The 27,934-nt window shown below is 34.3% G+C and overlaps 1 protein-coding gene across 2 annotated transcripts in view; it reads right to left on the reverse strand.

Moving 5' to 3' along the window:
* Positions 1-27,053, reverse strand: part of LOC120178540 (serine protease SPPA, chloroplastic) — a 31,771-nt gene extending 4,718 nt beyond the window's left edge. Inside the window, exons 1-15 of one of the 2 annotated variants that reach the window (XM_039184355.1) lie at positions 26,513-27,053; positions 25,782-25,965; positions 25,266-25,403; positions 24,025-24,195; positions 23,843-23,946; positions 23,280-23,347; positions 22,874-23,037; positions 22,615-22,684; positions 22,108-22,262; positions 21,540-21,645; positions 21,102-21,189; positions 20,867-21,010; positions 20,184-20,422; positions 5,654-5,661; positions 3,775-3,781 (exon numbers count right to left, since the gene is read on the reverse strand). In XM_039184355.1, coding sequence (XP_039040286.1) covers positions 20,192-20,422; positions 20,867-21,010; positions 21,102-21,189; positions 21,540-21,645; positions 22,108-22,262; positions 22,615-22,684; positions 22,874-23,037; positions 23,280-23,347; positions 23,843-23,946; positions 24,025-24,195; positions 25,266-25,403; positions 25,782-25,965; positions 26,513-26,938 — 2,049 coding nt within the window. In that variant the 5' untranslated portion in view covers positions 26,939-27,053 and the 3' untranslated portion in view covers positions 3,775-3,781; positions 5,654-5,661; positions 20,184-20,191. Of the gene's footprint in view, positions 1-3,774; positions 3,782-5,653; positions 5,662-20,086; positions 20,423-20,866; positions 21,011-21,101; positions 21,190-21,539; positions 21,646-22,107; positions 22,263-22,614; positions 22,685-22,873; positions 23,038-23,279; positions 23,348-23,842; positions 23,947-24,024; positions 24,196-25,265; positions 25,404-25,781; positions 25,966-26,512 lie in introns of those variants that run through there. The other variant, XM_039184356.1, reaches the window with a different exon arrangement.
* Between the last annotated feature and the right edge of the window lie 881 nt (positions 27,054-27,934).

The raw sequence follows: 27,934 nt of genomic DNA on the forward strand, positions 1-27,934 counted from the left end.
ATAGCATATATTGACGCGGCAAGACAGATACAAATTGGCTGGTAAAGCATCATGAGTGGGTAGTGATGTGGGAGGATCGACATCGACCCCTTCCCCATAGAGAGCCCATTTATGATGACCTCTTGACGGTTGCATATGATTATTATGAGTGGTTCAACAGTAACGGGAAACCGTTTCTGCTTTATGAGGATGTACGAGGGCGGAGCTTTTATCGACGTCGACATAGACGTGTGCCGTCAAAATCCCATCGTCCCCCAACTCGTGGACGGAGAGCAGGTGCTTCTAGTTCGTCCTCAGCTGCACCAGCAGGACCTTCACAGTAACCACCATCTGCAGCGACTTACATACCTCAACCATATATGATGCCGCCACCGCCTTTCCCTTACCAAATGTCGCTGCCTCTATCATCACCTAGTTTTATGACCCCGCCGCCGCCACCATCACAGAGTTATATGACCCCTCCTGGAGGATATTATAAGTCTATGTTTGTAGATCTGACTTGGGGTTCATATACTGGTTATTTGGCGGGTGCAGCCTCATCACCGATGGCTGCCGCACAGACACCTCATGTACAGTTTTCACACTCATCAATGTCTGGGTTTTATGAGTTTTCATAGTTATCTATGAGCGATGGGATAGTCAGTCATACACCTCAAGGGTCCTTATTCTATGGAGGTGCTACATCGTCATTAGTTCCTCATCAACAAAATGTATCTGCTCCTGACGACAACGATGATGATGTTGGTGATGATGATGACAACGACGAGTCAGAATTAGTTATACGAAGAAATCCTCCTCGCGAGACAGACAAACACCGCCCTGCGGAACACATTCGCATCGCAGACATCGATAGATTTTGATATTTTAGTATATTTGTTTTTAGTTATTTATTGGACTTTTTATTGTGATTTTTTATTTATCATTTAATACTTACTTTATTTTGTTAATTTGGTTGGATTTTTTTTTAATTATTTTTGTTAATTTTGTTTATTATCATTTAATATCAGTTATTGTAATTTGGTTATTATTTACCATTTAATACTTATTGTAAGTTTGTTGTATTTAAAATTATATTCAAATACCAAATTACTATTAGTTTGATAAAATTTAATAATTGTGTTCGATAACTTTCTTAAGTTTGTCACTTATTATCACTTTTATTATAATCACATACAACGCCAACGTCCAATCTCGTTTTCTTGTATCGTTTTTTTAATCTTCATCAGCGGTTATCGAATGACATTAACTTTAAGTAAATGCAAATTAAAGTACAAGAATTATTATTTGATAAACAACAACTACATCAGTTCCTCATCAATGGTTACTTGATGATAACAGAAGTGGACATGTTCTCCTAGTGTGTCATGAGTTTCTACCACATTTTTTGTCGTGTCTAGATGTTTCTCGAATATCCACATCACAATGAATTCGAGTGGATTTTGGAAGACCACTGTCCCTTAATAAAGTCGGGTCTGGTACAATTGAAACCCAATTCCAAACCTCATTAGGGTCTTCGTCATTACCTATAGGGGGAACTCAAATTCGTTTACCTTAAATACTTCTAATAGTATGTATACTTTAGAGCTTGAAAAAACTCGCAGTCGCACCATATTTCCTATAGATTTACTCTTAACGACACAACTTCAATCCCTTGAAGAGGTTTCGACAACTCTGTGACACGAAACAATTCATGTGTTCTAGAGAAGCTTGTTACAGACATTTCATTTGATGCATCAATTTTTTTTGTAGATTTGCAACTAATCTAGGGTGATAGACATGACCTCCTTGCATCCAGGTTTGAGCTTGTCCCCTGAGCTTCGCAAGAAGCGTCCCCAAACAAAAATATATAGTTTTTACCAAAGCCGCTACAGGTAAGTGATGTGCACCCTTTAAGGTCAAATTGATTGCCTCAGCCAAGTTGGTCGTCATGTTTCCATATCGATATTTACCATCATATGCGTTTATCCAAATTTCTTTATCAATGAGGCTGATGTAATTGTATAATTCCTCGTTCTTCACCCGCAAATCTTGAAGCATGGATTCAAATGTTTGAGGAAGTAGTTCGTAATATGATAAAAAATATAGTACTAACTTTGTTTCCTTAAAAAATGAAAATGATCAAAAGAAAAAAGGTGGTTTTGCTTACCCATACGCACAAGTAATTGACGCTCATAATTCTTCTTGAACCGTCCATGGTAGTTCGCAGCAATGTGTCAGATACAATACCTATTTTGGACAAAGGATGGTTGCCACAATAGACCTAAAGACTCTATTGCTTCTTTGATCTCAGCTTCGTGATCTGAAATGACACAGATTTTCTCTCGTGATAACATGTGAACATAAGTTTCGGAGGAAAAAACCCAAGAATCTGTATCTTCTCCTTCAACGAGAGAAAACGTAACTGAAAGAATGTTTCTATTACCGTCTTGGACAACTGTCAATAGTAAAACTTGCTTGTATTTTCCATACAAGAAAGTCCCATCTATTTGGACCACAGACTTGTAGTATTTGACAGCATTAATGCACTGTGGGTAAATCCAAAAAATCAGGTAGAATTGGCATCGATGGCGAAGAACTCGATCATTATGATATGCATGAGAGGTTTCGAAGTCCACAATTATCCCAGGATTCAACCTCCGCACCAGCCTAAACCAACTTGGAAGTTCGTTGTAAGATGCATCCCATTCGCCGTAAAGTTTTTTAATGGCCATCTGCTTTGCCTTCCATGCTTTTTTGTTTGAGACGGAATACTCATACTGCAATTGTATAGCTGAAATCAACACAACAATAGCTATATAGGAGCTCGCTTTTACCATGGGCATGATGACTTGGCAGATCACTTCATAGTCTAAGTTGGGATGATCTTGGTTGATCCCTCCAGCACAACATGTGTGAGGACCGTTGTATACTATTAGTTCACATCTATTGTTTTTTCTCTTCGATACGCGAACCATCCAATTGCATCCGTTTTCACGTCGGACACAGTTGCAGACATACTTTTCTAGCGTAGAGCGGTCGACTTTGGATTGAACAAAATTACGGATATTGTAATTTTTTATAGCCATCATAGCTTCTTTTTTGGTTGAAAACTCCATGCCTAAAGATAACTCACAATTGTTTATTGATGAGTAAAATCCATAGTCACCGAGATTAGGCATATCCGCAAATTCTGGCCCGTACATTGCACCATAATCAACTTCATACATATGTGCTGGAGGGTCAGTTTGTGCCACATTTGAGGGAACTTCATCTTCTTCATCATCATCATCGGAGTTGAATTGCGGTGATTCTGGGTGAATGAATAGTCCAGTCTCAACACCATTCTCACCTGGCTCACGAAGCGGTTCTTCTGGTGGAGATGATGGTTCCTCCATGCTCTCCATATTTAGGTCGAAGAACCTACTACTTGCACCCCTTCCCCTTGAACTAGAAGGCATATCGACATTAAGATCAAAAAAGCTCACAGTCGAATGCCTCCCCCTGGAGCTTGAAGTTATCGTGTCAAATGGAAATTGCATAGAATGTTGCGTCGAGGGCATCTCCATATTAAGGTAAAATAAATTTGCAGATGAATGTCTTCACCTTGAACTGGTCTCGATGTTGTCATACGAATTGTTCGTGTACCCACCTCGGTACAGATCGTAAGGAGTTGTTGATGAATGTCTCCCCATTGAAGTTGATAGGACGGCAACATGATGCGAATTTCCCATTATGGAATTAAAATCATTACACATTACTGTTGTCGGGTTGTCAACTTGTTCAGCTAGCCCATAGTAGGAGCTTAATGACAGACCCCAAACAGCACGCACTTGAACAAAGTTTGCATACATCTCAATATCGGAGTCTGAATAATTACTTTGAGAATCAACCATCATTTCAACATCATCATTGTTCGATAGTTCGAACGTTGTATAAGTTAATGACAACAATGATGTTGGAAATCTGTACTGCAACGACGACATTCTTCTACTACTTCCAACAAGAACCTTCCTTGAAATATTCGTTATCAGCTCCTCAAGAGTTATGTTTCTCTTGAATGATATTTTAACATAATGATTTGATACGAAAACAACACCGGTTTCATCTTCTCGAATTTCTCCATCATAATAAACAATAGCTGAAATTCTCTCAATTCTTAGAGTTTAAAAGTGCGATAATATTATATCTGCAAAAAAAAAACAACTGAAACAAACTTAATTAAATAAATAATATATGAACGAAAATATAACACAATAAATTTTTTACACATAAACGTAAATAGTTTAAATAATTTAATTTTATATTATTATTGTATCGACAAAAATATTTCGATGTACGCTCCTGCTTTCCAATATTTCAACCACAAAAATTAATTGAAAATAATTAATAAAATATTTTTTTTCAAATAATCATATATAATTATAAAAAATATTATAAAAATTACCTTATAACGAAAGATCGAACGAACTTCTGAATAAAATATAAAAAGATTGCCGGGTGTTTTTTTACTGGTTGAGAGGATTATTGTAGTAGTTTCTCGGTTGAGAGGGAGTTGTGAGAGAGTTTTAGGGGGAAGGGGTATTTATAGCAGAGAGACGATGTTTTAAAACCGAAAAATTCGGCTGAAATTATGCAAGGCGCTGCCAGCATTATGCATTTGATAATTGGAAGGCGTGACCCCTACACCTCACTACACCCCTACGTGGCATAAGGGGCGCCCCAGGGGCCGCACCTTAGCCAGCGTGTAACCATGTCAGCATAAGACGCGCTGCAGGGGGGCGCCTTACCCCACGTGGCGTCTGATCAGCGTAAGACGCGTATCAGAGGACACATTTTTCTGTAAAGGGTGTTAGATCGATAAATAAAGATGAAAGGGTATGACATGTATATAAAGATATAAAAGGTGATTTTTCGGAAATTTTTGCAATCCCGATTAATAATTTTTAAAAGAAATAATTATTTAAGATTTGTTTGGTGGAATAGAAATGTAAGAACATGGATAAGTGTTGTGGAAACTTATAAATAAAAATAAAATATGTTTTATCGGTATATGATAAAAAGTTATATGTATGTTTCGATATTTGATTCATTTGTTAATTGATTTGTGCTCACTATATATTAAAAATTTATTATGGAATAATTTCTTTAATTTAATTTAATTTAAATTTTAAATTTTAAAAATTTAATTTTACATAAGATATTTAATGTCTTATTCTGTTAAATCAATTGATAATTAACAGTATTGATGAACGTTAATTCAATGATAATATAAAATTCAGTTTATATTTTAAGTTTGATTTTTACTATATATAAATTCATATATGTGATTCTTAAATCTTTATTATATTATAATTTTAAATTTTATCCCGTATGAAGTTTGTTTAGATAAAATTTAATTATTAATACATTTGTGTTTTATTATAATAAATTTGTATAATATTTTTTCAGATTTATATATTTTTTTGTTTACAATTATGACTATAAGAAGCTAGAGTAAAAATCGAATATTTCTTATGATCCTCTTACATTGCTCTATGATACTTTTTACCTGATTTTTTATTTTAGCATTTTAAATATCTAATATAAATTAATTATGGGTATAAACTTAATACTCATATAGAACATTTATAATATTCGTGAATACATGTTATTTTAGTATATATTACGGTCAATTACACCATTATGACCGATATTTTAAATTAATTCTTCAATTTATAAAATTTTAATCGAATCTTCGAATTATTAGCTTCGTATCAATTAGATTCTTATATCAGTTAAGTTGTTAGTTTTCTCGTTAAATGTTAGCAGTGATTCGACATAAATTTATTTAAAATATTTAAATTTAAACACGTGTATACCAATCACATAAATAATCAAGATCTGACATATTAAAAATAATCCTCTTAAATCATAGTAACATTGCATTTTTTAGTATATTAAGGGTTAGTTTGATATTATTTTTGAAAAATGATTTTAAAAGTGATGTAAAAAATAGTTTTAAAAGTATTTTTGAAAAGTATAATTTAAATTTTAATTATTTGAGATTGTTGTTAAAAATTGATTTTAAAAAGATAAAATATTCATTTTAGATATTATGTTGTAAATTAAAAATATGTTATTTGAGGATAAAAATTATAATTTCACCCAAAAGTGATTTTCACGACAAAAGCTAGAAATTTAAGCTTATGAGGTTAGGTTAAAAATCACTTTTTCAATCATAATTTTAAACCAATTTTTGAGTTTTTAGTATTGCTTATAGGACGAAAAATCATTTTTTTCATAGCTATAAGCATTCCCAAACTGAGAGTCATAACATGCATTTAAAAATTATTCTCTTGTTTTAAATATATTGTACACTAAGTTCAAACTGATATTCAATTACTAATATAATATTTGATGAAAAGATTTGATTGATTTTATTGATGGAAACAAGTTAATTTCGTCGACGATTGACAGTCCATTTCTTATGATTTGAGTAGAGAATCGTAATTGGTAGAAGATCAATAGTGAATCGATGATTTTCAATGTAGAAAAGAGAATGAGAAATGTCTCAAGGAAGAAGAACGAAAGAGAGAAAGAGAGAGAGGCACATTCTATATGTTTTTTGGGATATAAATAATCTTGTTATAAGGCGTTTGATATCAGACCTATAATGATAATATCTGTAAAGTTTGACTATAACAAATTATGTGGAGTTGTCATAAGTTTAATCATGAGATTATCGTTGTTTAGGGAATTTTAAAATGATAGGAAATTGGAGGTGTCATGCGGTTTTTGAGAAATAACTATAGGAGATATTTTCGAGAGTATTTCATATATACTATTAAAAATCCAAAAATTAATGAAAATGTTTTACATGAAAACTTGTGATGCATGTAGGAAAAATTGGAATAGATGAGATTTGTAAATAAGAAAAATAATTTGAATAGAAAGTGATGATAATCGTTAGAGAAAATAACCTCAGTGACAAAAAATACCTTATAATATACGATTTTAACCAACTTTTTTTGGATTTGCCAAAATGACCAACTAAATCGCAATGCGATCGATAATTCGCAACGCGATCTCCGGTATCGCAAATCAGTTTCCAGATTCGCAACGCGATTCTGACTATCGCATTGCGATTTTCCAAATTCGCATTGTGATTTTCCTAATTCGCAATGCGAATATGTAAATCGCAATGCGAATATGTAAATCGCAACGCGATTCTGACTATCGCAACGAGATTCTGACTATCGCAACGCGATTCTGACTATCACAACGCGATGCTGTCGCAACACTGAATTTCAAATTCGTAACAGGTTTTAGTTTCGCAACACAAATGTTTTGGGTATAAAACTACGCAGCAGAAGCAACTCATAACCTAAATCCCTAAATTGTAACTTATTCCATCTCCATCTATCACTCTCTCCGGCGACATCCGTTCCTATATCCAACGACATCCTTCCCCATCCGGTAACAGGTTTTAGTTTCGCAGCTCGTTTGTTTAGTAAATTAATTTACAATAATGAAATCATCTAATGTTGGTCATGTTTGGATAGATTTGTGTTTTGGAGGGTCATGGGAGAATGTTCATGGTGTTTTACAATATATGCCTTTACCCATGAATCTTCAACTAAAACTTTCATTAAAAAAGTTAACTTATGAAACTCTAATGTTACGTGTTGCAAATAAATTGAATTTAGAGCCCTTAAGTGGATTTAGGGTATCTTATCAGAGAAAAGGTAAAATTTATTTGTTAACCGACAATGAAGATGTTGAACGATTCATTGCTTACATTAGTGTTTCGCAAGATGATGTTATATTGTATGTTGTTGAACCTAGAAGTAGTGAAGTTGGGTCAGTAGCGGGTAGTAATCAACTAAGTTTTTCAACCCCAGTTTATGGTGATCAAAATTTAATGGTTCCACCACAATTTCATCACCAAGCAAATTTTGTTTCACCACATTTCCAATACCAACCACAATCTCAAAACCCATAACCTTTCCCTAATCCAAATCCCAATCAACTTTCAGCACCAAATTGCGGTTTTCGTATTAACCAGTTAGACAATGATGAGCCAACAGAAAAAATTGTGACTACTAGTCGATATTCGAATTTTGATCTTGGTCAATACCCAGACTTTGATCTTGGTCAATACTCGGATTTTGATGATGTTTCAGAAGAAGAAACAGACCCTGCGTGTAATGATTTTGATATTGGTCAATACCCGAATTTTGATGATGAAACAGCCGCTGTCGAGGAAGATGTTGTTGATGATAATGAGCAGGAAGTTACGACTGTGAATGAACATGTTGAACATCAATTCTGTAATTCATATAACCCTGAAGAAGAAAAAGAAGTAGAAGAAATCCCCAAAGAAAAGTCCCCGAAGAAAATGCCACGGGAGTATAACTGGAATATGCCAGAATTAATTCAGATACCGGAAGAAGAGTTGGTAAAGATAGCAGTTGATTGTTACACAAAAATTATTCGTATCAAGAAAGATGATTGTTTTGATACAAAGGAAGACTTGAAGATAGCTTTGTATACGAAATGTGTGGAAGATGGCTATCAAATAAAAGTTAACAAATCAAGCAAAGATCGTTTCGAAACAAGGTGTATGATTGACAAAAACTGTACGTGACATATGATTGCAAAGAGGATAAAAGATTGCAAAATGTTTCAAGTTAGGACTTTTATTGATAAACATAGAACCCAAGTTTTTCCTCACCATAAACAGGCAAACAAAAAGATGTTGGGTGGTTTTCTAGCTGAGTTAATGTTTTTGAATGACAGGGTATATCGGGGACATGAAATTATGACTGACATGAATACTCGGTTCAAGATTAGTATCTCATATTCTCAAGCTTGAAGAGCCAAATGTTATGCATTGGAATTGTTGAGGGGGTCGCCAAAAGCATCGTTTGCTCAACTGTCGGCTTATTGTCACAATTTAAAGCTAAAAAATCCTAGGTCGGTAACTCATATCAAAACATATAGAGATGGATGCTTTGAGTTGCTGTTGATCGCCATTGGTGCTGCGGTTAGTAAATCAATATAATTTTGTTGACTCATTTTTGTTAGTTATATGCATTTCACATTTAAATGATTATATTTCTTATGTATATGATTTTGTAGATTCGTTCATTTATTACTTGCATGCGCCCAGTTATTATAGTTAACAGAGCACATTTAAAAGGTCGATACCTTGGAGTAAACTTATTAGCAGTAGCCATGGATGCTAACAATGAGATATTGCCAATAGCTTACGGGGTTGGTAAATCTGAAACCTCTGATTCATGGACATGGTTTATGGGGGCATCTTAGGGATTGCATAAGTCCTATTAGCAATCTGAAAATCATATCCGATAGGGCAAACTCAATTGACAACGCTGTTAGAAGGTGTTTCCCAGATGCTTTTCATGGACTTTGTGGTGTTCATTTGTATAAAAATCTAAAATCAATGTCGGCTGGTATAAAAAATCACAAATGGACATACTGGAAGGCTGTAAAAGCTTATCGGGAAGTGGATTTTAATAAGCATATAAATTGTTTAAGACGTGTTTTGCCTCAGTGTGCTCAAACACTAGAAGATGTCGGGTTTGAAAGATGGTCAAGAGTACATCAACTTGGAGCAAGATATGGTTTCATGACGTCTAATAGTGCAGAATCAATCAACGCTCTAAGTCGTCATTCCCGGAAATTACCCATTACTATGTTAATAGAGTTTTTTCGAGCCTCTATTCAACAGTGGTACTACAAGAAAAGAAACCATGGAGGTATTATTTCTTTAAATTCGTAACTTATCATATATTTTACTAAGTATTATTTATTTAAATTTACAGGAACATTGGAACATCGTGTTACACCATGGACTGAAAAAAAGATAACGAAACGTGTTGTGAAGTCAACGTCATGGAGAGTTGAACCATGTTCAAACACTTTGTTTGACGTATTGGATAATAACTTAAATAGGCTTATCGATCTAAATGTAAAGACGTGTAGTTGTATGAAATGGCAAACATCTGGTTATCCGTGTGGCCATGTTATAAAAGTTTCTCTTCATCTAAACCAAGATGATTCAAGCGCATACGCTATGGATTGCTACACTATAGAAGTATATCAACAAACTTATGACGAGATTATCTACCCTATTCCACATCCTTCTGAGTGGGACATATCAGATGACTTACAAACAGTTTTGCCACCAGCCATGGACAGAAGGCTACCTGGCCGACCAAAAAGTCACGATCGTATACCGTCTAAGGGTAAAGAGAAGAAGAGATCGACATGTAGTCGGTGCAAGGAAAGTGGTCATACAAGGTTGATATGTGGATCACCAGTGCCATCACAATCATCTTTTCCTCTACCAAAATATGGATCCTCATCAAAATCCAAAGCTCATATGGTGTCAAGAAAAAGGCAATCAAAATCGCAATCAAAATCAAAATCCCAATCACAACCGGCTTCACCTTTTGGGACTATTAACTTAGGTGATTTTTAAATGCAAACGTTGTATTATGTGTATTTTATGTGTAAACTTTTAACATTTTCAGTTAGACATGTATTAGTAACTTGAGTTTGAACATTGCTATGATTTGTTCAGTTGTTATCACTTATTACACATTCATTTGAATATCGCAACGCGAATTTGACTATCGCAACGCGGATTTGATTATCGCAACTCAAAAATCGCAACGCGAATTTGACTATCGCAACGCGAATTTGATTATCGCAACGGGTATTCGACCATCGCAACGAGAAAATCGCAAAGCGTAATAGACTATCGCAACGCGAATTGACTTTCGCGTTGCGATTTTGAGTTTAGCGTTGCGAAAGTGTACCTTCAACAGGTCTTTTGCCTTCAATATGATGCAGATTGAAATCAACAAATCAACTTTTACATTTCAATCAATTAAACAAGCACAAATAAGAATTATTTACACATAAATATTAAACAAATCAACTTTTACAAATCAATTTTTACAAATCAATTAAACAAGAAAAAATTGCTAACAATTTTTATTTTTTCCTCTTCAATTAAACAAATCAGACTTTTAAGAATCAATTAATCAATCAAAAAAAGTGTACCCCAGACAGTTGTTTATGCACTCATACATCAACTTCACGCAGCTCACTTCAGGATTAACCTGCAGAAACCAAACATTTGCTCAAACAACACTTTCTACACATCTAAAACCAACAAACAACAAATTATTATTGAATTCTAGGTACTTAACAACACTTGCATTTGACTTACAAATTGTTTATGGACACTTTCATAACGCGGATGCAGGTAGGCAGCGTCTCGCATATATCGCTCTAGCCATAAAATGCCGAAACCACAAGCCTACTGCACCTCTATCTCTATCGGTGGGAGGTAGAAACTGTGTACTTCTTGTCGTCAAACACTCCAAGCACATGCATACGAGAGGACCACAATCCCCTCTGGCTTCCTTCGTTTGTTGTGGTGCGGTCTCGTCTCTGATAACTGTAACATTGAACTTCTTTGGCTTCTTGTTTCCAGAATAAGTCCAATAATTAATCGCATCCAAGAATTTAGCCAAATGAGAGCTCCATCCCTTAATAATATCTCTCAAATCAGACAATGATATGTAATTTATCATGCTGTCATATACTATTATCTTTAGTGATGAGAGCTGAAGCTCGACGAGAAGCCAATGAGTACGTTCCAAAACAGGGATAAACATATGCATCGAAATGTAATAATTCAAATTGCGCACTTATTTATGAACACCTTTAAAATATTTAAACAAATAAATACTAACCTTATCGACCTCCCACCATGCAGGATAAAGTTTAGCTTGTTCATTAGCCAACACATATGATTCATGTCATTGATTCTTCAAGTGAACTACGTGAAAAGACGTCGGCATAATTGTATATCGCGTATTTTTTTTTATTTTTCTTCAATTTCCTTACTATTAGAAGACGTGACACCCATGCATCAATATGATGTTTTACAAAAAAATACATGTATTAGTGAATTACATAAATTTAAAAAAAAAATTAATCAAAATGAAATATAAGAAGAAATATAAGACTTACCCCCATCGAAATAGCCATTATCTTCAACCCCTAATAACACACCCAACCAAGACCGTTCAATCAACAAATGCATATCATCGTTGAGTTTGTATATGTCAGCGTAAAACCCTTGGCTCCGCTCATGTAGATAAAAATCAACTGCGGTCTTAGCCCAAAGGGTATTATCCAGAATTGTTTCCGATAGTTGTTTCATCTCCACTTCATCTACCAGAATGGTACTGGCCGGTAACTTATACGAAAGCCAACAATCATCCATCATGTCCGGTACGTGAGGGGGTTTCTCAATAATTCGATATATTACGCCGTGTGAATCGGGCTCTAGAATGTTGGGAGGGACCTCTTCAACGATGACAGTGGCCTCTGGAACGGTGGGAGTGGACTCTTGAGGGATGATAGGGGCCTCTTGAACGATAGGGGAGGCCTCTTGAACGATGACAAGTGAGTCGGGCTTTTTCTTACGGATTCTTCGCACTATTGGGGTGAACGGAGACGTAATGGCACGTGCACGCTGTCTGATGCGTGAACTTCATCTTGCAAGAAAAACCCGACATAGAGCATCCACATTAGCGGGCCGCTAAAAATAAATTAATACATAAATCAGTAAATAAACAAACATGATATTAAACAGTGAAAATAAAGACAAATATATTTCAAACTTGTACGGTATTCACCCAAGTCATTATTATATGATTGTTCAAAAAATGCATCAGATAACATTCCAGAAGTAATCACTTATATAAACATTTAAAAGGACAACATATAGGTTTAGTGCAGGTTCAATGACAACATAAAGAGTAGTAGTTTATTCTTGAAACTTAAATTTTCAACACTGTGAAGTTAGTATTTGTCTTTGTCTTTTGGTTGAAGTAATGCAATTCATTCAAGTTTTAATTTGCAGAAGAAGAATAGAATCTGAAACTTAAAATCGCAACACGAATGACTATCGCAACGAGAGAATCGCAATGTGATTTTCATTTCGCATTGCGATTCTTTCGTTGCGATAGTCATTTTCGCATTGCGATAGTCATTTTCGCGTTGCGAAAGTAAACTATTCTTCTTCTGCAAATTGAAACTTGAATGGATTGCATTACTTCAACCAAAAGACAACCAAAAACAAATACTAACTTCACAGGGTTAAAGAATAAACAGTTTAGCAGTATTGGCAGCAACCGAATGAATTTACTAAGCAATCTAAGTGAAATGGTTAATATAAGTGAAATGGTTAATCTAAGTGAAATTACAAGTAAATTTGTCATCAAGTTAAATATGAAAAATATTAAACTTAACTCGTTGCGTAGAGTATAAACCTCATTCTGCAACGATGCTACTATCTCACGTAGAGCGGTTACCTCACCACGTAAAGTAGACACCTCAACACGCCATGCACCATTGTCATCGCATAAAGTACCAACCTCCTCACGTAAGGCATTGACCTCATCACGTAACTCTCCTAACTCATTCCGTGGAGGTGGAGAACAGGGAGATAAACGTCGTGGCATCTTTGTCGGTCGCATATCATGAGGTGATGATGGAGAATAGGCTCGATGATGTGACATAATAGGTGATGGCTCTCGTTGTGGAGTTGTATAGTCGGGTCGATCAGGTGATGGCTCTGGGTGAGGTGATGGCTCTCGAAGTGGAGGCTGCTCATCATCCGTGCCATAAAAAAATGCTTACTATCTTGCCACCAATCAGTGGCAAGCTCAGCTTCCGTGGGTGTCAGCCTCTGTAATGGAGTGTTGGCCTCCTAACAATATAAAAGCTCAAACAAAGTTAAACGTGTACTAGTAATAACTTGTTTATAAACATATGGTAGTATTTGTGTTAACTTACATTATTTATTGTCGTATATGGTAGTAAATCTTCCCATTGCTGCAAGGTCCATTTCCTCTTCCAGGAAATAGCCCTAGGAATATCATTAGAAGTTTTTAATGCATATGTCTGCATGGCGGGAAATGCCTCAAATATCCAAATCTACAAACAATATAATAACAAACATTAGTAATTGTTAATTAATTAATTATAATTTTGGAAACATTATATAAAAATTCTTACCTTAAAGGCTCAAATAAAGCCTGACAAATTGTATTTGGAACCATCGCCACGCAAACTTTTTCGATCATCAAAGACAGACGACAACTTATTCCATGTAGCTTTCCATAGATACGAACCCCACGGAAACAGGTTCCATGCATTTAGGTCCTCTACCAATTTAATTAGATCATTAGGAATAGGTTGTCTGGCCTCTCTGCATAAAAAGCCGGCATGCAAAAGTATTAGAATGCATACTCAGACAACATCGTCGTCGTCCATCCGAGTAAAACCATATTTCTTATTCAATAATATCGTCAATTCTTCCACGTGTAAATTCGACTTCTCCATTGACAGCTCAGGAAAAACCCGGGATAACCATGATAGGCGAGTAATATGTCTAGTGTACCGACCGACATCATCGTGTCCGAAGCGTAGACCGGTGATTAAGCAAAACTCCTCCCACCCAAAACACGTATACGCCAGTGGAAAATCAAACCATATCTCTTCATCACGACGTTGTATAGTCTCTGGTAGATCGCTAGTCATGGTTTGAAGAAACAGATGGGTCAACATAACATCTCCACCCGGATGTTGTACTTTCAGCCATGGCCCGAAGCAAGTATCCTCAAATATTTTTTTTTGTGCAGGTGAAAGCTTCGACGCAATTGTTTTGGCCAGGCTTAATTTATTTCTTAAGGTTAATTGAGCCGAATAAAAGTTCTACAAAAACAATAAACATGCCAAGTTAGATATACCAAAAACTACACTGTGAAGATATACCAATAACAATAGAGTAGTAGTTTATTCTTCAAACTTAAATTTGAAACATTGTGAATTTAGTATTTGTCTTTGTTTTTTTGTTGATGTAATACAATTCATTCAAGTTTCAATTTGCAGAAGAAGAATAGTTTATGAAACTTAAAATCGCAACACGAAAATGAAAATCGCAACCGAAAATGACTATCGCAACCCGAAATGAAAATCGCAACGCGAAACTAAAATCGCATTGCGATTCTGTCGTTGCGATTTTCATTTTGCGTTATGATTCTCTGTTTCAAATACTAAAATTGAAACTTGAATGGATTGCATTACTTCAACCAAAAGACAAAACAAAGACAAATACTAAATTCACAGGGTTTAAAGATTAAACAGTTTAGCAGTATTGACAGCAATCGAATGAATTTAATAAGCAATCTAAATGAAATTATTAATCTATTATTGAAATTACCATTAAACTTATCATCAATTTCAATATGAAAAACCTAATAATAATGCAAAAATTTCAAAATAAAAATAATTAAAAAAACTAACCATCGGTGTTTGATTTGGTTGATTTTCCATTTCTGACCATGAATGATTGTGAGGGTGGCTCTGAGAGATGGAGATAGACGGATTTCGCCGGAGATGGGGACTGATTTCGTCAGAGATGGGGACGGATGTCGCCTTAGAGAGTGAGAGATGGAGATGAGACTGAGTTGTGATTTAGGGTTTTAGGTTATGAGTTGCGATTACGGGATATACTGTGAACGGTTCAGTGTTCCGATATATTAATATTCGTGTTTGGAATTTGAAAAAAAAAATATGCGTTGCGATAATAAAGGCGCTTTGAAAATCGCATTGCGATAGTTAGCATCGCGTTGCGATAGTCAGAATCGCATTGCGATAGTCAGAATCGCATTGCGATTTACATATTCGCATTGCGATTTACATATTCGCATTGCGAATTCGGAAAATCGCAACGCGAATTTGGAAAATCGCAATGCGATAATCAGAATCGCGTTGCGAATCTGGAAACTGATTTGCGATACCGGAGATCGCGTTGCGAATTATCGATCGCATTGCGATTTAGTTGGTCATTTTGTCAAATCCAATTTTTTTTTATTAAAATCGTATATTATAAGGCATTTTTTGTCACTGAGATTATTTTCTCTAATCGTTATCAAGTGTCGATATAGTTACGGGTAGACTAAGAGTAGGTAGGCATATTGTACCATTTACTTGACATGTGAAGATAGGCCGTAGGCAGCTGCCCATTCAAGGCATCCCTCGCCCTAGATTTCCCCAACACACCCCTACTTCAAATTCTTTCCCATCCCTCCAACTTGGCTCATATTATTCGCCTGCTCGTTATTTCCTTTAATATAATCTAATTTCGTTTAATTTTTTTCTTCAATTATCTTCTGCATTGTCATTATATCTTTTTTTTACTGTTGTTTAAAAAACCCTGTTGCCAAATAAAGGCTATCACATACGTATAAGGGAAATTTTTTAAAAATATTAAAAATGTTTGTTTATATTATAAAATAAAATAATAAGACATATGAGAATTATATATTATTTTTTAATATGAAGTATAAAATTGAAAAAAAATATTATGTTTAGTTAATTTGTGAGAAAAGATTGATGGAATACTGGAATTGGGGTTACCTAGTTAATATGGTGGCGACGAGTTAATGACGGTGGTGGAAGATAAAAAACGACAAATAGAGAAATCGGAGGATGGTGGTGATAAAGGAGAAAAAAAGTCACGTCTCTGCTCTTTTTCCTGTCTGCTTCAGGTATGGCCTCCATGTGCAAGGTTTTTAGATTATCTTTCCGGTAATTTCCTTCCAATCTAGCTAATCCACTTATACAAAATTTTACATCTAATCATCAATGCTCACATTCAATTACCAACTTCTTTATCACTCGTATACTATCAGACAATGTCAAAATTAAAATCATATCCTTTGTTGAGCTAAACCCAAGTTGCTTGTAAGCACTAATCCTAATTCATATATCATGCCGTGTTAGTATATTATATATTTTTCATTTTCAACCATAGTATTTTAATTTAATGTACAAAATATTATTGAGAATAGAAAGCATATATGTTAGGGCAGTTGGTTAATTAAAAGAGCAAGAATCGTGGTGAGCATAGCATTAGGAACAACCAAACAGCTTGCCTTGTCCGTATCAAAAATATATAATTAATCTTCTAAATTTGTATGACATTATTATATACTAAAAATCAGTTTTGAACATGACATTATTATATGGAGCTGATTGACAAATTTACGTGAAATGGTGAGGTGAGGTCAGTTTCATGCACTTGGGCGTGGGCCACGTGACTGTAGCCTCCTACTCACGTGAATTCTTACAAAGAACACCTGGATAAGCACCTCATCTGTTTCGCGGACCAGTAATATTTCAGCTCGAGTCGGTTCTAAAATTGTATTTTTAGCCGATTTAATTGTTTGATTTTTACATTTATTTCTTTTAATGATATTGTTTCTTAATTTATTGATCTATTAATATGATTGAATACGGTATATGTATATATTTTATGAGAATGATATTTCCAATTTAAACTTTTTTATTTACAATGTTAGAATTTGGGTTTTTGGTTGAAGATAGACATGTGTCCCGAACCAAATTTTATAGGATGGAGTTCTTTTTAGTTCGAACATATTTATGTTTAAGGTCAAAAATATTCAATTCAAAAAAATAAAACAAAATTATCACATGTCGTTAAAACTTAACCGAGAAGATGATGCATTAGTTAAAAAATTTTGGTATAAATATACATATGGTCCCTATTACACAAGGTGTCAAATTAAATTTAATTTTCATTAAATTTAATAAATTTAATTCTCTAATTAAATTGTGACTACATATTTTAATTGAGTCATAATTATGTTAATATAAACTTGAATTGAAATATTTGTCAAATTTTAAAAAAATATATATGTGACTTTCTAAATTGAATTGTATTTCCTTGTAGGCGAGCTATTGTTGTTTGATAAAGTGAACAACAACTCTAGACGATGATAAGATAGTGGTTTTGATAATGTTGATATGGTTTTCTCGTGAAGAAGTGCGTGCATACCTTTGCTATATGTTGCATGACTATTTATAGTGTTTTGGACCCGTGTTGATTGAGAGTTATTGATATTAATTAGACGTCTTAGAAAGTGATTGCTCAACCTGATTTGTTATCAAATGAGATCACATATATCAACACGTGGTTGTTGAAGATTTTATGCAGGATGAATTCGCAAGGATTGTATGTGATTAACCCGTGGTCATTGATGATTGCTAGCAGGATACGCTCCTCGGGTTTGAAAGTTCGCATAGGTTAAGGGTCGCATGCCTGGATGTTCGCATATAATAAAATATATTATATAGTTTTATTATTGTGTTAATTTATAACTATACGATTTTATAAGAACAAAAAACACAGTTATATATTTTATTATATGCGTTGTCACTAAGAAGAAATATATTTTAATGAAGAAGTGTTTGTTTTTAGTAGCAGAGGCTTCCCCTTCCTTTTGTAAAATGGGCATTCCTTTGCTAAGGAATCTGTTTAGGGATCGGTTAACAATAATTATTTATTTTTGGTTGTCTTGCGATATTAATGACTCCTTTAATTAATTTAATTGGAGTTTTAAATTCCATATTTTTTTTATTAAAAATAATATAAGTGAAAGGACAGATGCCAGTTGCTCCGTGAAATCCGCATATATCACGTGATTAAAAATGTCTGCCCACCACATCCTCACTTCCCAAATCACGTGTACAACTCACGCTGCGATAATTGTGGGGCCTGGTTCAAGACATTACGCAATTCCATTTTCACATATTTTTAAATAATAAATATAACTATGAGATTTAATTATATATCACTAATTAAAAGTTATCCCTCACGATATTAGATTCAATGGAGAAAGCCTCCATCAAGGTAGATCAAAGTTAATTTGAATGAAGTAGATTAGATATCCATTATTGGATATTGTTGATTTGTGTAAAATTCATTCAGAGCATCATATAAATAAAGGAGAATAATTATGATATTTTAATTTATACATATTTTGAGTTTTAATTCTTGAGAATTCTAAAATATTTAATATCTGATTACAAAAACTTTACATTTGATTAATCTTTACTTAAATGAATAGGTAGAAGACATTTGTAGTTCATACAAAAATAATACGTCGGTGTTGATTATTGATGTTTTTTTTTTTATTGTTGGTTTTGTTTTGAAGAGAAAAAGAAAGGGAAAACAAATTATTAGCATAGTATGTATAGCACGTGAGGCTTGGGTGATGAGGGGGCACCTACTCACGTGCGCCCATCCTCTGCCGTTAATCTGTCACTCTACTTGCCGCCTTGCGTGCGGTGGGGTCCCCTCTATTGGGTGTCTATAACTCTCTATATATATATATAAGTTCTATTTAACGCCGTCAAGGCAACGTCGTACTCTGTTGGTAAAAAATGTGCAAAGACGTGTACGCAGGGCAGGGCATTGAAAATAAATCAATCCAACTTAACTGAATTGGATTTAGTAGCGTCCTCGAAATACATTTGGAGTCTGTAACAATAATAAAATATTAATTGGTAACGCGGATGAAACATCAAACAACAAATATATAAATCAAATTCAATATATATGGATTATAAATTATTTTAAAAAAAAGCAACTTTGGAGTACGTCAATGGTTGGATAATAAACGATTTGAATCACCATCTTCTTTATGTATCCTACTAGGTTTAACATGGTATGGATGGGCTTGTGCGACAGAAGAAATCAATCAGAGAGAAGCTCGTTCAACGCTTTACGCCTCACTATCGAAATCGACTTCAGGGTTTTAAGTTTTCCCCAAGAATAGATTGAACAAGATAAATTCCAGAACAATTTGCAGTTTTAGATAGATCAAGATCGATCACACCTTTCTTAGCAGGATTGTCAAGGCCTCATTTATGATTTCTTCCGAGGGATTGTCCGACAGAAAAAGAAAGAATCATTCTATCAACCATTTACTCTTCGGCTGCCATTGCTGATGGGTTTACAAAGCTAGGCTTTTCTTTTATATACACAAGTCATGTATCATATCTAGGGTTTAGGGTTTGACTAATTTATTTTACATTTTATTCTATTATAAAAAATAGAGTTGTTGGGCTATATCTGCTATAAAGATGAAGCAAAGTAGTGCTTGAGTTGGGCTAGAAAACAGGAATGCTGATTGTTGATCATGGAGAGTGATCAAAACAGTATTATATAAAGGTGTTCATGGATCGAATAGACACACCGACATGAATCCCAATAACTTATATCAAATGGCAAAGGTAAGGCGATCGTTTAAGATCAAATTGAACTGAGGTAATCCTTTATCAAACTCAGCACTGGGGTAGCATTGGGAAACCCCTCCAATCTCTGGAACATAATTCCATCCATCCGAGCTTGAACACCGTCAGCAAACGTCAAGTCTTGCAGCAGTTCTTTTAGTGTTCGGTCTACTCCGACTATGGAGCTCCCTATCCCACTTAACACCTCCGGAAGTGTTGGCGATGGCCTCGATACCTCAACAAGCGTAACCTAATCCATTATTACCACATACATCAGTATTTTCCAAAACGACAACTAACTTCGGACAAAGAATAACTTAAAATATGTCGTCCTTAAATAAATAAAGACCAAAAGCTTCGATATGATATGAATCGATAATGTATAATCGATGCCAAATACCATAAATTTGTACCGCATCCTATTCCATAGCAGGGTGCAGTGCTATCACACAGAATTTTGTTTCGATACTAATCGGATATAGGTCGCTAATTTCATGTTGCTGATGGCTACTAGGACTAACAATGCCGATAACTTTATTTCCTACACGACGCTAGTCAAGGAAAACATAAATGGTATGGACTGATGAAGACATCTCACATATGTCCTGATAAGTCGGAAAAACCAAAGTAGTTCGCGATAAAATATGGACATCCTCGGAATAAGTTGTCTTAAAACAAAAAGAAAAGAACTAACCGGCTTGTCTTGGGGTATATTGATTTTATGTTTTGCAATGGCGATGGCCCGAGAAAGTCCCCCAATAGCATCGACCAAACCCCGTGATGCTGCATCTTTACCTGCCCACACTCTGCCCTGTGCAACCTCTTCCATCTTTTCTACCTTTTCAATGGTTCAAGTTTTTTTTCAAAGGATTTCCCGTTCTGAAACTTGACATTACAATGTAAACTGGAGATAAAAAGGATAAACATACAGGCATTGATCTTGAAGAAGCAGCTTTGTCTCGAAACTGTTTATAAGCATTCTGTGCAGACTTTGCAAATAGCTCGGCTTCATCCGGTCTGGTATATATCAAAGTTAGTTCTCTATTAATTTAAAAAACAGAAAAGTAGCTGTTGTTTTGTGATCTAAATCCTCCAAAGATAACAGTCAGGAAAAGAGAATAATTAATAGATAAGAGCCAAAACTCATCTTTATAATCACAATCTATATTATTGCAACTCTCCATTATTTTTTGAGGTACTCATGTCCAACACCCGTGTGTCAGACACATATCCAAACATGGACATTACCTTCTAAATATATGGAAAATATTTATAATTGTCAACATACGTTCCAATATCAAAATATAATGAAATCTTGACATCTTTTCACTTTCTATCTAACCAAAATATGCAACCATGGCATTCACCTTAAAGGCCGCTGCTCGGCTGCGAGAAGTTCAGCATATCTTCCCCTTGATATGACCTCCTTATTGAAGCCAATTTTTTCATATAGTTTCCCAAAGTTAAACTTCCCTGCAAGCAAGAGAAGAGGGAAAACAAAGAAACATTGATTTTATGACCTGCAAAAATCCGAAAGGTCTATGTAGGAATCCAGCATTTCTGGTTTTCAGCCACAAGCAAGTAGTTCAAAGAAACAAGGAAATGGTCAATTTGTTCAACAGGGGCATTCAAGGTCACAAAAAATACAACAGTAACCCAGTACAAAATGAGATATAAGGCTATGACCATTTCATGTTTCAGATTTCTGCCGCTGGTAAACTGGTATGAGGCTTGGAAATTTTAGCTTTGGAGAACAGATTCAAGGAATAATATTTGATTTTCAAGGTTTTTAAAGAATTTTTCTTAACTTTGTTATAAGTTTCAGATAACAGTGAGCCCGAAATAGTTTCTAACTCAATCTTTTGGATTTGTAATTGTTTTTCCCAGACCACAGTAAATTCCTTTTGCTTATCAAGTTTCAGCGAGTTAACAAACCTGTGACAACTCCAATTGAACCAGTTAAAGTCAAATTTTCAGCAACGATAGTTTGAGCTGCCATAGCCATATAATATCCCCCACTAGCTGCCACATCGGACATGGATGCGATGACAGGTTTCGATGCAGCTAAAAGTCTGATTTCCCTCCACATTCTGGATATTGTAAACATCATCTATAGTTAGCAAACATACATGGTAGATATTTTTTTCCTTTTGCATCCAATTATGTATTTCAGGAAATAAAAATGCTGAACATCAGCACATAATACCCAAGTTTCAACATGATACATAAAAGGTTAAAAAACAAGAATGACAATTCATATCAGACAATTTATTTAAATTATTGAGTTTAGAAGTTTTAGGTTTTATAGAAAGATGTCATATATCACTTCACAAACAATATTGCATGGATACCAAAAGCTCATACATTCTTAATTGTTTTGACAATCATTAAATCCCTAAAATGAGAATTCACTTGAAAGAGTCAATCTTTAGAAGCACTTACATATCTGAAGCAAGAGCATCACCACCAGGGCTGTCAATTCGTATGATAGCAGCCTTGTATTTTTTTGATTCTACAGTAAAATAATAATTGTATTTAAAAAAGTTCACTTCGAGGGTGGTAAAATTTTTATTTTAAACATCAATAGCATGAAATGAAATTAAATTCTATGTGAATAAAAATTAACCTCATACATGTAAAGTTCAGAGCCAAATTCCATTTCATCTACTAATCATTGTATGCAAGGTAAAATGAGGTATACCTCGGACCCTGCGGATCTTCTCAATGATCTGCTCTGCAACGATACCAGAATTAGTACTTAATGGACTCCGCACACGGCTAATGCTCCCAGAGGCTCTGATCACAGCTATTAGGTCTCCACCACCTGTTAAACCGAGTGTCCACTTCCTAACTTTGGAGTATTTCCTACATTTACAGAGGAAGAAAATTCTTGAAGTAAAATGTTCAGAGAAATTTAAATAGCTAGCAATGACATAAATGTTACGCTAGTTTTGGTCCAAAATATATTATCTCCAAAGAAAACAAAATGGCATATATAAGAATACATATAACGGAAACTTCATAAAAAGATCAAGAAAATAATAGAGAAATTTCATTGCCTTAAGATTATATGGCCTATGGGAAAAGAAAAGAATGACAGAACCCACTTGTAATCAACCATATGGAGAATTTTATCCTTTTGGACACCAAGCCTCTCTTTTAACATTGATATAACCTGCAGAAGTTACAAAACATCAAATATTATTCGTATAAATCCATATAGGTAACTTAAAAGTAAAACTATTGACCAAACTGTCACAACAGTCATCATTCTTCAATATATGGTACAAGGAAGGCAAATGGTCTGTTTGAAGTGCCCGAGTTTATGTATCTCGATAAACTTAAATAGCATTAATGTTGGATACATATTTCCTAATGTGTTAGAATATTTTCCTTCCTTTTTCATCTCTGAGGCTCTCAGTCTTGGAGAACTTTATCCCATAACAACTCCTAAAGAGATAGGTCTATGTTAGTTGGACTAGGGTGTGAGTGTTGGACAAGGATATGAGTCCTGCACGGGTATGTTCAATTTTCTCACAAGATTTCCAAGTATTCAGAAAGTTCTAAGAGGATCACTTCCCCATATGCATGTTAGGATATGTGTTGGAAACAGATATGTCAAGAAAACTGAAGAATTAGAGAACTATTATCAACTATGTGATGATTCTACCTCATCATCATAACGTATATTTGTTATGAATCCCTCCTCTTTCAGCTTTTCTACTTGATAGACCCCTTCATTAATAAAGTTCTCAACAACTTCTCGTTTCTTTCCTGTATAAGATTTGTGTGAGCCAAAAAATTTCTTTATCGCTTTGAGATCAACACACAATAATAGAACATAAAAGGCACCTTTTGAAGAGGAAACTACATCCAACCAATTCCCATATATGTTATCAAGCAAAGCAGTAAGCATCTCACAATTTTCTTCTGACATACTCTTCCGAGTAAGCTGATCACCGGCACTTTTATATTTACCAATCCTTTGCACCTGTGGTTCAATTCCTATTTTCTCAAAAACACCTGCAAATAGATTTAGACCACCAATTTTATGTTCAAATTCAATTGGTAATAACATGCATGGTATTAACAACACTATTAAACAAAGGTAGACTACAAGTTGAAAATTTGAATGTAAAACAATCAACCGAGGTACATAAAAGAAAGTAAAGCAACGGCAAGGGAGTTATTTTATACGTCGATGAGATGTAAATCGATTACCTACTGGTTCCATGAATCTTTGATGCCCAACTCTTAATTTTTCTAGTGAAGTATATGTATCCCATGCATGTTTAGACATGTGTATGCGAATATGGCCTCTCAACAACCTCCAAAATGTGGTAACACTTAGACAAAGTTGAACATGCCTGTGTCGGCTACATACTCGTATCTGACACTCACACCCAAGTCCAACTAACATAGACATGAATTTCCTGCCTATTCATTTTTTAATATAACAAATATAGAGACTGTTCTTATAAAAAAAATATATATAGAGACTGTTAAAATGATTTTCATTTCCAAGGGCCACTTTAATCTTAAAAGCATAATCAACTAGAGTCACGACATAGCCAAAGACAGCCTAGGCCATAGAGATGTATATTGCAACTCTTTTAAAAAGGGCTGTAAAAAGTTATGTTGCTGCGATTCTTCATTTTTTCATGAAGCACCTGTTTCCAACACTTATGTTTGACACATTTCTGGATGTTCATATGGGGATATGACCCTTCAAGGACCCTCCAAATGCATAAAAAAATAGAAAAATTTAAACATACCTCTGTCAGATATAGCTGTATTTGGTGCACACATTTGAGTACAAGTAAAATAGGTAAAACATATGCTAAAAATCAATTGAACTAAGCCTTAGTTTGCAAGTGAATTGAAACCAATGGCATGGGTGATCTACCATCTTCTCCTAAACTATAATAGCCCACATGTGCTTATTTAAAAAAAAAATTCAATTAAAAAAAATACTCAGGTGCTATCCACTAGGTTAAGATTCTCTTACGCACAAGTTTCTCAATTATAATTAAATGAAAACAATAACAAAATAAACATTAGAAAGCGAGTAAAATAAATTCTGGTCAACTAACCTCCAAGGAATGAAGCTTGAACCGTCAGGCCATACAAAGAAAAATAAGCACTTGATGGTGCATAAATCTCTTCACATGCGCAGGCAAGGTAAAACTCTTTCTCCGCACATGCAGGGATATATGCAATAATGAATTTACCTGTAAGTTTCATAAAAGATTAAAATTTAAATTCATTTCCTTCAAAAATAAATTAAGTAGTTAAATAAAATCTAACATTCGGATAGAAGAAACTTGTTTTCTCCGGATACATATATCTACCAGGTACATGCATATGTTAGAAATATGCTTGAGTAAAAAGGTTATCTAAAATCAAAATGACAAGAAAAAAGTTAAAATCCAAGCTGACTTAAGGTATGGACATTTTGGATCATGCACTTGTCAACTCAAAAATACTTTAATGTTCTTTAACAGCAGTTAGGCAAAAGCTGTGGATTACAATACCCAAAGTAATCCAACAGTTCAATTTTTGAACGGATATAAAAAATGGAAGTGAGGCAATGAACTAAATGAACTTACCTGATTTCTTAAAGTTCAAAATATGCCTCCGAATTTCTTCAACTTTCCCCCACCCACAGTTCAACGGTTCAATGTGGAGATAGACACCAGAAATACGAGGATCATATGCAGCTTTTACTAAATTCTCGCAAATTTGTGGCAGAGATAGTCCTGAAGAGAAACGGCTCTTTAGCTGATCAGATATCTGAACATGGAAAGAGTAGAAGTTATCAAATCCCAAATACAGCAATCATATAAAAAGTTAAAGAATGCAAACAATCTATAGGGAAAGTGGAGTACAAAAATAAATTAATGGCATTTTTAACAACCTTCAGATCTCAGAGACTCAGACACACCAAAATCTGGACAGTTTAGTGATTTCAAATATCAAACATCATAGAATTCTATCTTTACCCCGATTTCCCTTTTCACTTGCAAAACATTATAATCTAAATTAGCAAGAAATGTGCTGAAAATCTAAAAAGAATAAAAATGTTTATCAAACAATCAGACATATTTACGACTCAACTAAGCAAGATTAAAAACACCGAATTCTTTAGAAAAAAGAACCATGCTCATAAAAATGGATATATATAATCCTTCTGCAAACAAAATAATTCCTTTAAGCTGAATTCCTTTCACCTTAAAGTAGGGTCTCCACTACCATCAGAAAAAAACCCAGCTCTTTTTATTTCAGGATTCTCAACACAAATATTCATTTAAAAAAAAAGGAGTATTGAGAAGAAGCAAACCTGGCCACGCAGTTTCATTGTCAGAACACTGCCCTTTCGAACCCTTTCCCACGGTAAAGCAATAAGCATCTTAAACTTAACGAAGAAACTCTTCCACCAACTAAACTTCTCATACTCCAATTCCCCACTAGGATACTCCTCAATCACCGGTTTTTCCACAATTTTCTCTTCTTTTTCATTCTGGGTATCGGCAGAAGATGAGGAGTCATCGAAAGCTCGAGTTGAAAAAGAAGAAGATAACGAAAATCTTGGGCTATGGAAATGGGATTTGAGAGTAGGCAAAGAAACTGAATGAAAGGGAGAAATGGGAGAGTAACATTTTGGAACTGAAGAGATTGAACGAGGTTTTGAGAAGATCGAAGCAACAGTTCTGGGATGGATTCTGGGTGTTGAATGAACTGTTTGAAAGAGTAAACATTTAGACATTCTATTGGGTTTTCGACTGAGATTCTTCTGAGCTGAGGAATTGAAGCTTGGGAAGCAAAATTGGCGGAAATGGATGAGGAACAGACAACTGGGAAAAGTCCACGTAACACTTTTGGGCATTACACGTTGTTTTTGTGGACTGTTTGGGCTAAACTCTTTTTAGTCAATTTTTCTCTTCGGCCCCAGATATTTTGCTAGATGTTAATCCGATTTTAATTAATATTAATTATTTTAAATTTTTTTATAACTATCGATTTCTGATTTATTGATCGATTAATTATGATTAAATAATTATTTTAATTTAAATTAACTTATAGGAAATAACATATCATTATTATTTATTATATATATAATATTCATATCATCTAACACATTAATATGTAAATCCATTTATGATTTATATTCATTAATATAATTGTTATTATATTTTCAAAACAAATATTTAGATTCATAAGAAATCATCCAATTAAAAGATCTTAATAGACTCATTTATTAATAAATCTGAATTTAATGATTCGAAGATTATTATAAGATCATCTTTTTAATTTAATTTTTTTATTCAATCTAATATATATATATTATTTATAAATTTCAGTTAATTTGGTTAACCGAATAAAATAATCGAACATAGTTCGGTTCAGTTAAAATATTTTTAAAAAATTTGATTAGATTAACAGTTAAAGAAAATATCAGTTAATCCGATTAATAGTTATTCGGTTCAGAAGGTGATCGAATTAACTGAATGAATACCCCTAATGTGAATGGGTTGAGCCTAGCTAAGTTTATTCCCTTCTTGAACTTAAATCGATCCAAATTTTATATCCTTCACCTGTAATCCCACCCGGCCCAAAGTTAGAGAGATTTTACTTGACTTGAAATTTAACTCATTTTTTAAAAATAAAAATTCACACATAACCATATATAAATATATTGTATAGTTTTTATTTTTATTTGATAAAATAAAGATCTAATTAAAAAATATAGATATATATATAT

Source organism: Hibiscus syriacus, unplaced genomic scaffold (assembly GCF_006381635.1).
Source record: "Hibiscus syriacus cultivar Baekdansim isolate YM2019G1 unplaced genomic scaffold, ASM638163v2 tig00112353_pilon, whole genome shotgun sequence".
In the NCBI taxonomy this organism is placed as follows: Eukaryota; Viridiplantae; Streptophyta; class Magnoliopsida; order Malvales; family Malvaceae; genus Hibiscus; species Hibiscus syriacus.